We start from the raw sequence: 11,072 nt of genomic DNA on the forward strand, positions 1-11,072 counted from the left end.
ATTGCTTAAATTGCAAGTTTTTGTTGTTTAAAATTATGCATAAAATATAAGATTATAGATCATATATTAAATAATACCCAATTGACACAAAATTTGACATATATATTAATAGTGTAAAGAATATACAATTCAATAGTTAGTGTGCGCACCAAAAGTGAGGTTAATGGGCCAACCCTCAATTGGGCTCACAATCTATTTGTAATGTGGGCTTCGGATTTCCTACCTTGGGTAGTTCCTTATATAGAGACCTAACAGAGCTGCCTCTCCCTACTATTACTGCACAAGCTTAATTCTCAATTCTTCCACTCTTAGTCTCTTTTAGAACTTTTCCCACCACCCCCTTTCTTCCTTTTGCTTCTCATATTTATGGCCAAAAATTAGTGGGGAGTTATGATTACTTCCATGGTTAGTGGGAAAGGGGGTCCAATGTTGTTAACCTTAAGTGGGTGTTTAGTTGGGAGTAGGGCGTGGTAAGAGTGGCATTAGAACTGGTTCCCATCTAAGTAGAGCTGCTTGGTAGCGAAATCCCCCAAGGCACTGCCGGGCAGCCGAGAAGCGGTAAACCCGAGCAGTTGTCTTAATGTTCTGTAAGTGGTTCACCGGGCATGGTCTGAGTGATGAAGCATGGTGCGTACTAATTAAGACCATTCGCTTAATGGGGTTTAAGGCGGCATGAGACCTGGGCCTAGGGCTCAGGCCTCAGGCAAAAAGAGGTTGGCGTTATAGGCCATATTGTTGGGTCGAAGCCCAAGGCCCAAATGGGCCTGGGGTCTGAGTGCCGTATAGTTAGATTTTTAAAATATGTAGTTGTAGGGACACGTTTTCCAAGCCAAGCCCAAGATGCACGGAGCCTTAGTCCAGGGAGCCCGGTACAATGAATTTGTAGAGAGTGGGCCAAAGAGCTGGGTTTGAATGTATGAAAAATGACCATCACAGTGTTTCTCATGGGCAAAGTTTACCGAAGGAAATTAGTCCTCAATACGATTCGAGGAGCCTTTCCTGACCTCCCTCGCCTATTAAGGGGAAAAAGCCCCCCTTTTGTTTCTCTTTTTCCCCTTTTATAGTCATTTTATGTTTCTTGAATAGGGTCCCTAGGGTGCGTATTTGTCCCATCAGCCTTTCCCTTCAGTTGTTGGGAGTGGTTGTAAGTGCAGAGAGGTATGGCTCTGTCAGGCACCAGGCATTGAATGCTCTCGTGGCAGCCTCTCCCTTAGATGTTTTTATTCTCTCTGTTGTCTTTTCCTGCTTTAGTGCTTTTCCTGTCCTGTGGAATGATATGGAGTGTCACCACTGGTCACATATTGCCTCTTTTACCCTCGGCTATATCCATCCGAGGAGGATTCTCCATCGCCGAGGAGGTATTTTTCTTGGACTAGGCCCCTGGCCCAATGTAGACAACGATATGGGCCTATTAGCCTTTTACCCCCCACAGTAGTAATGTTAATTTTTTTGTAGAAAGTTGTAACTTTAGACTATAACCATTTTTGTAGTTAAACTTTATCCTTACTTTAATTTATTAACTGATAATATTTGCTAATCATGTAAAAACAAAGGCTACTTAAGAATCGATCTTTACTTACCGATTCTACTTTTTGGGGTTGATCTTTTGTAATTGCTTTCTTTGGTAGTTTTTCCTTTTCTCTGGCTTAAAAAAAAACAATCACTATTTTGCTTTGTTTGGCGAGTTATCTCATGAGATGGTAGATCTAGTTACTTTTTATGTGATTTCTAAGAATAAAACCCACATAACACATAGAAAATGTATGAAATTATAATGAAATTGGCACAAAATAAAGTCCACCAAGAACCTGAGAAATTACAACTTAATATATATCATTTTGTTATCTCTCTTTGAAATAGATTTAACCTCAATCATAGTAGGTTTGTAATGTAAATGCAAGCAATTTTAATTCAACATTTTACTTTTTGCTAGAATCTTTTTTACTCTCTTTTGTGTGTGTTTCTTTATAAGACAAGGACAAAAAGTTGTTGGTTAATTACTTCTGCATTATCCTGCCTTGGCTCAAGTCCATTTGATTGAACGAGACAATTTCAAAAAAAAAAAAAAAAAAAAAAAAAAATCCTTGACCATGTGTTAAAGACATTGGAAACAATTTTTATATAATGCATCAATGCAATGAACATAAACTTAATCCTTCGACATATCGTGAGTGAAAAAATTGAATTTCTAACAATGGAAAAGTTTGATTGGACATAAACTTAAGGTGTGTTTGAATACCGTTTATTTTGCTGAAAACTGAAAACACTGTAGCAAAATAGTTTTTAAATGTGTGAATAGTACTGTAGGACCCATTTTTAATAAAAGTTTTGGTGAAAAAGAGGTGTGTGGATCCCGTGAACAGTGCACGAGACCCACTGAACAGTTATATTCTAGTGAAAAATTTGGATGAGCAAAGAGGTAGTGGGTCCCATGCACAGTGCACGAGACCCACTGACAGACAACACCCCACTTGAAAACACTGTTCTCAATGTAAAAAAAAAAAGAAAAAGAAAAAAGAAAACTCAGCCTCTATCCAAACACATACTTAATCTTTTGACATATCATGAGTGAAAAAATTGAATTTCTAACAATGGAAATTGAATTTGTCCTTGACGATTTGTCTTTGAATTTAGTACGTTCCCTTCAATTAATAGTTAGATTCGAATACAAATAGTTTTTTTTTCACTTTTTATGTTCCACTTTATATTTCACTAATCATAATATGCTGTGGTTGATATATATATATAAATATATATATATATATATATATTTTTTTTTTTTTAATATTTGGATTCAGTTGATGGGTGCTCTTAAGGCATTTGTTAACGAACAATTTTAAAGAAAGTTTAGCTACCATTCTTATAGGAAATATATAAAACTGTCACAAAAATCAATTGTTTTTCTCATTTTGTATAATAAATTTTTAAAAGTATTTTATAAACGAATACTCTTAAAACATTTGTTAAGAAAATTAAATAAATAAATAGTAAGTTATTATAATTGGTAGCGTATGGAGTAGAACACAAAAAAATGAAATAAACGTTATTAGGATATATGAGCTGATGTTATTTCACTGTCTATTTAAAGAAAAAACAAAAAATGGACGGGTCGAATTCAATGCAAATTGTTGTACAATTAGAGGAAGGAAATCTGGAAATGTGCTAAGCAAACATGACTAGAGAAAATCCCAAAGAGCTAGAGAGATCGCAATTTTCATGTTTACACTTTTCACAATCAAATTGGTATATATATACACTGCGCACATTGGAGAAGAAACTATATTGTAGTACAGTTCAATCATTAAAAAGATCACATTCAAAAAATTTCTCCCCCTTCTGTCTTTTTGGATAAGTAGGAAGTCACAAATCACAAGCACAAATATAAGCTTTTAGTATTAACGGCCCCCTGAGAGAAGTGACTCTGCAATGGAAGACGTATAAGAAAAAGCCTGGTTCGTAGAAGACGGATAGGACATGAAAAAATCATCGAAACCATCCCCATGTGCAAATGTTAAGCCGGTGGAACAAAGACCAAGCGATGAGAAGTCTGGAAAAGGAACATCACCTTCTATGTACTGCACAACTTGGCGCATGCTAGGCCTTGCAGCAGCCTCTGAATGAGAGCACATCAATCCCAGTTTCAATACCAACTCTAGTTCTTCTGCTACATAACTTGTACCATAATTTGGATCCCTTGCCTCCATAATTTCGCCTCGGCTAAAATGAGAAAACACCCAATCAACCAAAATCGAATCCTCTGGTGGCCCATTTGCCTGTATTGGTCTTCTTCCACAAGCAACCTCGAGCATAAAGGCCCCAAAAGCGAACACATCGGTGCTTGTTGTGGCCTTGCCACTTTGCGTATGCTCTGGCGCAAGATACCCAAGAGTTCCAACCACATGGGTAGTTTGAGGATCAGTTCCATGGTCATATAATCTTGCAAGACCAAAGTCACCTAATTTACCATTCAGTTCACCATCTAGCAAGACATTACTAGCCTTCACGTCTCTGTGAATGACAACCTGATCCCATCCTTCGTGTAGATAAAACAGCCCCGATGCCACATCTTTTATGACTTTAAATCTCTGGCTCCAACTGAGGGTGACCTGAGGTTGATCAAAGAGGTACTTGTCTAGGCTTCCATTGGACATGTAGTCATACACCAAAAGCAATTCTCCTTTTCTTCGGCAATAGCCCAAGAGTGGTACTAAATTTCTGTGGCGAAGCCGACCTATACTCACAATTTCAGCCACAAATTCTCTCATTCCCTGTCTTGATTCATGAGAGACCTTCTTCACAGCAATCTCAATTTTAGAGGTAGTTAGTACACCTTTATAAACTTTACCAAATCCACCACTACCCAATAGTTCTTTGTCCCTAAATCCTTTTGTAGCAATATAAAGATCTTTGTATTTGAATCTGTGAGGCCCATAGTCAACCTCCCAGTCTTCTACCAATTCTGCAAACTTCCTTTTCCTTTTTATGACATACGTTGCACCTGAAATTGCTACCAAGACTAAACTAACAAGAATCACAGGCAATCCAATTGTCAAAAGTTTAGATCTCTCTTTACCTCGAGGCAGCTTGGGAAGTTGAGAAAGGGCAAGTTCTTGAGCCTTACCATTCAATTTAAAGCTCCAACCCAAAATATAATGGGAAGTTAGGAAAGTGCCAGTTGCGGAAGAGAACCCAACATACATGGTTTTGTTAATGATAGATGAAAGATCACGGGACAAAGACAATAGTGGAATTTTGGGTTTACCAACATCAATTGGAGCTAAAGTTACATTGAGTTGCTTCTTGACACCATCATATTCCACCCAAACTTGCATTGGGCTTCCACTGAAAAGGGTCAAGTTCATAAAGGCACCACTGTCAGCATAATAACCTGCTAGAGAAGAATTCTCCGACACCATTCCATTTATGTCCACCCCAACATGGTTACCATTGATATCTTTAAATTCTTGGTTCAGGACTGTATCGAGCTCTACAGCAACGAGATGATTGGTAGCATTACCATTGTTGGTCTCATTGAAAAGGCCAAGGTATTGGTTTGGAAGAGCTCCTGGCCGCTCTCTAGTTGGAGAAATCACGAAAGCTATCCCATTTCCTCTTAGAGTTGGATATGCGGAAACAATGGCAAAGACGAAAGTCGTAGAGAAAGAGAAAGCACTGTCATTCAATGAGTTCTTGAAGCTTATTGGAGTAGAGTAGAAAGCAAGACCCTTTTGCTGTTTGGTGTCATTGGTGAGCTCCAAAAGACCATTAGAAGTGATAGTGGCTATGCCGTCTAGGCTAAGATTGACTGATCTAAAACCATTGTAAATGAAGTTGGTATCTTGGGAGCCTACAACGCTTATTAGGAGAGGCAGCAGTATTACAAGCTTGGAAAACATGGCTATATTTGCATACAATTTCTTCTTTTCATTCTAAGAAATGCAGGGTTGGTTTACATACATCATGTTGAGGAGAACATCATATGTAAATGTAATATGTATTCATACCTAAAGTCAAGCACCCACAATTCATGGGTCACCCGGCAGGGCCCGCACCCATCACCCAAGTTTCCAAGTAAACGAATTTGACTTTTAAGGAATCACATTTTCCATGAAAGTCAGGCTTCAGCTTATTAATCATTATTTATAAATAAACCACGCAAATTGTTCTATCTTATCTTATATGGATGAGATACACTTTTTTATTTTCTTTTTAACTAGCCGGGGAGTTTCCATTAAATAGATGAGAAGTTTCAAAATGGGTGTAATGGGAGAGTAGAAGTTTATCCAAAATCAAGGATTTTAAAATTGGTTGGATGGGGATACATCTTTCTTATTTAACAAGTAGGAGAGTTATTTAGGGGATGACCCTTGGATCAAAACCATAAAATTATTTGTAGTACCATCTATTTATAATGACTCAACTCCTTTTCCTTTGTAGACAATATTTCTTTCACAATGACTTTCCTTCCACTCTAAGAAATAGCCAAAAACCCAAAAAATAACCAAATTAATTTTTTCTTCATTAACTAAGAAACCTAATTAGCTTTTACAACTATAATTTGAGACCCCAACAGCCCACACCTTTGTAGAAGGAGGTCTTCATTTCATAAAATATCCATTGGAGAGAAGAATCTAAAGTAAGCTTTAAAAAAAAAAAAAACAACAACGAGATAACCAAATAATGGCATTCAACTTTATACATTGATTAGTGTTAGGGTCATATTGTCTATGTATTGGCATATCTTTTGACCAAATACATTTTACTTTTAATTTGGTAGATCTAAGATTTGTTTAGGATATCAAGAAGTGTGTTGATAAGACAAAACAAATGGTATCTTTAAAGACATGAAAACTGAATCAAGAAACGAGTGAAGAAAAGTTGATTTAGTGAGTCTCGACACTAGTCTTGACACAAGCTCAACACTAGCATCTATTGAGACTAAATGAGTAATTCTAGACACTAAGCTCGGCAGCTCTTAATCTATCAAGCTATGTAGATCTAGAATCCTCAAATTAGAATTTCGGCCCATGATGACATGGATTTCTAGGGTTTCATTCACTAAACCTCTAAAGCATATAAAAACTTTGTTTTGAAGTCATCAAAGACACAGAAACTCAATCTAGAGAACTCATTCACTCTATATGTGCGCCTTAGGGATTTATAACCAAGTGCTTTCAGATCTTCAACGTGTTTTGAAGTGAAAAACTTTACATCCAACAACAATCAATCAGTTGCTAGGAAATCAGACACGTACTGGGATCCGTACGTACAGGAAGAAGTCTCTACAAGATCAAGTTCAATTAGGGATTGGAGTAAAGGTTCAATTATAGGTTGGTATTTTGGGAAAGTCCAGTGTAGTGGTAAGATTCCTTATACTTGTAACTTCTTGATTCTTGATTAGTGGATTCTTGGGAGTGGTGATTTAAAATCACCTAGTGGGGGGTTTTTGCCTTGTGAGAGGTTTTCCTCATTCGTTTACAAATCACCGTGTTAATTTAATTTCCGCTGCACTTAGTTTGTTTGGTGATTTGTTTATGCCTCCACGATTTGCATTTAATTTAACATAATTAAGCAACTTGGGTAATTGAATTAATTAACCGGGGTTAATTTATAACCCAACAACTAGTTCCTTTTTAAGGCTAACAAAAGTTTAAATTTGTAACTGTGGGGTCATTTAATTAGGAGGTACTGTTAAGGTTGTGCTAATTGGGTTATGGCCCAATCCGAGGACATTAGACCATCCGAGAATGTTCAGATGAAATTACAAGGGGAACAAAATAAAGAGAAGAGTAGAGATAATAAGAGATAAGTCCAACGAATGTCCGAGGAGAAAATCCATCTCAGTAACAAGTATCCGAGGTCAGTAAGAGTGTCATATCATCATGGACCTTCTTTAAAGTTACATCATAACTAAGGGTTGGACATTGGACAAGGGGTTAGAAAAGAAAAGGGCAAACAAATATCTTCAAAAGCTACTACCTCTGCATTAAATGCCTCTCAACCAACTTTCTGGCCGCATTAATGTGAAAGTGATGCCTGAACAGTGATCAAGCAGCCTTACAGCTACGGTTGTGGGGTCTGGGAGTTACTGGATGGGACAGGAAGGGGTTCCCCGAATCTAACCTACACGTGTGTGGTAGGGATGATACCAAAATCGTAGTATATAACATGGGAAGATGTACTAAAATGGGGGACCGGGTAAAAATCAAGGAATTGGAGGACAAGACTGCGAACTCTTGTGTAATTTTATGGTTCAAGAAGACAATATAATATAAACTCCTCGAGTTACTCCGAGGACAGATTTTCTCATCCTACTTGTGTCTAACAGTCTTAAATTACCAAATTTAATCGTTTTTCTTCTGGAATAGATCTAGTTCTTTCATCCATGCTCTGCAAATTTATTGTTTGGACCGCTTGGGCTAGAATCCAATCCTATTTTGGGTCCAATCCAATTTCAGTCCTTACAGTAAAAATTTATAATAATAATAATAATAAATTTTAACCACAAATTTTCTTAGGCAATCTGGGATAAATCTTGTCAATTGTCATCTAAGATTACCCATATTTGAGCAAATTTCATGTGGGATGTATTTGATTTTTATTTTTAATATTTCAAAGGATCATGTCAACGAGTAACCTTAGGGCAATTGTTAATAAACTATTTTTAAAAAGTTTTTAAACCAATTTCATGAAAAATTCCCTTAGGATATTCATTAACATTTCCCAATTTTAAATAATGAAATTGTACTATGGTAGGGTTAAATTTAGTTGTCTACACTAATTTTATATATTCTAATTCAAGACTCTTGTGCCCTTTGATTAGAGAATTAGTTTGGACGAAAATGTAAACATTATAAATTAATTTTAAATTAAAATACTCATTAACAATAAAATTTTTATAATTGGCAAAACTTAGATTTTTTAAAGAATAATGCTGGAGATACAAACTATTTTACAAAAAATGTTACAAACTGCTAATGTGGTGAATGATTATTGGTAAATGAAAAAAGTGATATTAACTATGTGTCTAGATAAAAACTAATAAGAAGTTTGCCACATCAATATTTTGTAAAATTTTTATAAAATAGTTTGTGATTATAGTATTACTCTTCTTTTAATTGTAGTACAATTTGCCACACAATTAAATTCAAACACATAGTAGATTTTCTCATAAATTAATAAAATACACAGTGAATTTAACCAATTGTACAAAAACAATATCATCTTTAACGAGGATAATTAGATTCAATTAACAACAATTATGTATATGAATTTAATTGAAAATTTTAATGAATTGCATTTATGGTTGTAATTAAATTTAACTATTTTTTCATTTTTTTATTAAAAGAAAAACAAGGGGCTTGCAGTCACAAATGTGATCATTGCCCCCCTGTTACTGAAGTCATTGTATTACATGTCACTCGAGCACTAATAACTAATTTGTAAAAGGTTTGGTATTATCCGAACACACAACTTCAGAACTTAGAAATATAATGGATCATAAAGACTCTCTACTACTAAGTCACCTTTAAAGGAGGTGTTTTATAATTTATCATGCAATTGGATGGGATGAGTTTTGAGTGATATCACTCAATTTTCTGTTTCCATCATTCAAATCGTGTGGGTCCCACGGATAAGCATTTGTTTGGATGAGTTTTGGATCATTATTTCCATCACTCAATTCTCTGATTTTTGAGTGACGAGTTATGGAAACTGAAAAAACATTTTAGGTGTTTTCAGTTTCCAATAGCATTTTTGTAATTAAATCACATACCCAACTGGATTTTTTTTTTTTTTTTTTGGTGAAACCCAGCCGCAATATTTGACAAATTCTCTGAAATTTTTTTTTTTGTGTGTGTGTGTGTGAAACCCAGCTGCAACTTTTGAAGTTGAAAACTAAGTCTGACTTAAGGTGCCAAATAGGGGTCTACGAAATTGAGGTATTTTAAGTGAAGAGTGATAAGTCATGAGTGATGAAAATTGAATGATGATAAATTACAAACCAAACAGGCACTTATACTTTAGGACAAAACGATACTAACAGTAGTGAATGGTTGTGGTGTAGACGCCATTCCTTGAGTAGCAGCCACATAGTCATGGCCGCCATTATAGAAAAACGAGAGAAATTAAAATAAGTCCATTTTTCTGCTATAATGGTCAGTTGCCACTGTCTTTTTCAGTCAATTGTCATATTCTTGGTGCGTGGGGTAGTCGGTAGAAGGTACTAATTTGAGTGCATGTTGCCCTACACTCATTCAGCTCCTTGGATTATTCATTACTGGTCCACATAAAAATTTTCAGAAAGAAAAAATTGATGTAATGAGAATTTTTTTCCCAATATTTTGGGGTATTTTTATTTTAGTTCTTGTATTCTTAAAGGTTTTGTTATGGTTTTTGTGTTTTAAACAATGTTTCAATTCTCCAAAAAAAAAACAATGTTTCATTTTGATTTTTTTTCCTTATCTCAGTGACCATAAATATTAATGTGATTAATAGAATGCTCACCCTTAAAAATAAGGTAGCTAAGAGTTAACAAAATAATAATAAAAACATTTAGTTGGTAACTTGATATTCGATACTTAAAAAAGCCATATCTCATGAGCGTCTTCATAAAAATTCTACGTAAAAAAGTGAAAGAATAAAATAAATTTTGAAAAGAAATCTATTCCAATTTCTTTTCTTTTCATTTAGTATTTTTTTGGCAACCCAACACACATATATAAACATAAAAAATTACAAATTGATAAATTCTGATCCCCAAGTTGATTTGATATTGATCAAGTGTGTTATGTGGTGTGTGTGCTAGGTTGAGCATATTAGTTAATCCAAGTTTTATTAATGAATGCAAAGCAATTATACAAAATATCATATAAGTTAAAAGACAAATATTAGTGAATGTCATTATAAAACTAAGTTACTACAATACTACTTGTAGCAACTGAAGCTCACAATATATGTATATTATATGAGGCCAAAACTTATATTATCTTTAAGCTCTCCTTAGTTTTACAGAGTCCCTAACAAATTTTTTTTTTTCTTTTTTGGTATTGAATTTGATTTCAGAGGACTTATTCAAAATTATTTGAATTAAACCTCACAAATTAGAAAAAAAAAAAAAAAAAAAAAAAAAAAAAAAAAAAAACATTACAACATTGTAGCTGATTATTATACAAATAAACTACCAATTTAACATGATAAATCACTACTAGTAATTTAGAAAGCAAAAATTAACAAAATTATAGTTGTTACCCATTTAACATGAAACTTTTCATATTCTAAAGTTGTCAAATACCTATTAACAAATAACTATTGATATAAAATATTCAGTAATTAGATTCAAAAAAAAAAATCAATAATTACTTCAATATCGCAAGTTGTTCATGCTTTAAAAAATTTGAGAGAATAACACAGCAAACATCTTAAACTCTTTCTTGCTTGGATCCTACAAAACAATATATATATATATATATATATATATATATATATATATATATATAGTGATGGAGACAGAACATGCCATTAAATAGACAACCAATTACAATAGTGTTGGAGGCAAAATAAAAAATTAAAAA

The 11,072-nt window shown here is 34.4% G+C and overlaps 1 protein-coding gene across 1 annotated transcript; it reads right to left on the reverse strand.

Annotated features, from left to right (window-relative positions):
* Positions 1-3,112: 3,112 nt before the first annotated feature.
* LOC115952424 (L-type lectin-domain containing receptor kinase IV.1-like) lies at positions 3,113-5,586 on the reverse strand. Its single transcript, XM_031069598.1, has one exon. The coding sequence runs from the start codon at positions 5,394-5,396 to the stop codon at positions 3,396-3,398; it is 2,001 nt and encodes a 666-aa protein (XP_030925458.1). The 5' UTR covers positions 5,397-5,586; the 3' UTR covers positions 3,113-3,395.
* Positions 5,587-11,072: the final 5,486 nt, after the last annotated feature.

The sequence above is a fragment of the Quercus lobata genome, chromosome 7, assembly GCF_001633185.2.
Source record: "Quercus lobata isolate SW786 chromosome 7, ValleyOak3.0 Primary Assembly, whole genome shotgun sequence".
Taxonomy (NCBI): domain Eukaryota; kingdom Viridiplantae; phylum Streptophyta; class Magnoliopsida; order Fagales; family Fagaceae; genus Quercus; species Quercus lobata.

Excerpts from the sequence above, each read along its gene's own strand:
- LOC115952424 (XM_031069598.1), bottom strand. The coding sequence starts at position 5,396 with ATGTTTTCCAAGCTTGTAATACTGCTGCCTCTCCTAATAAGCGTTGTA.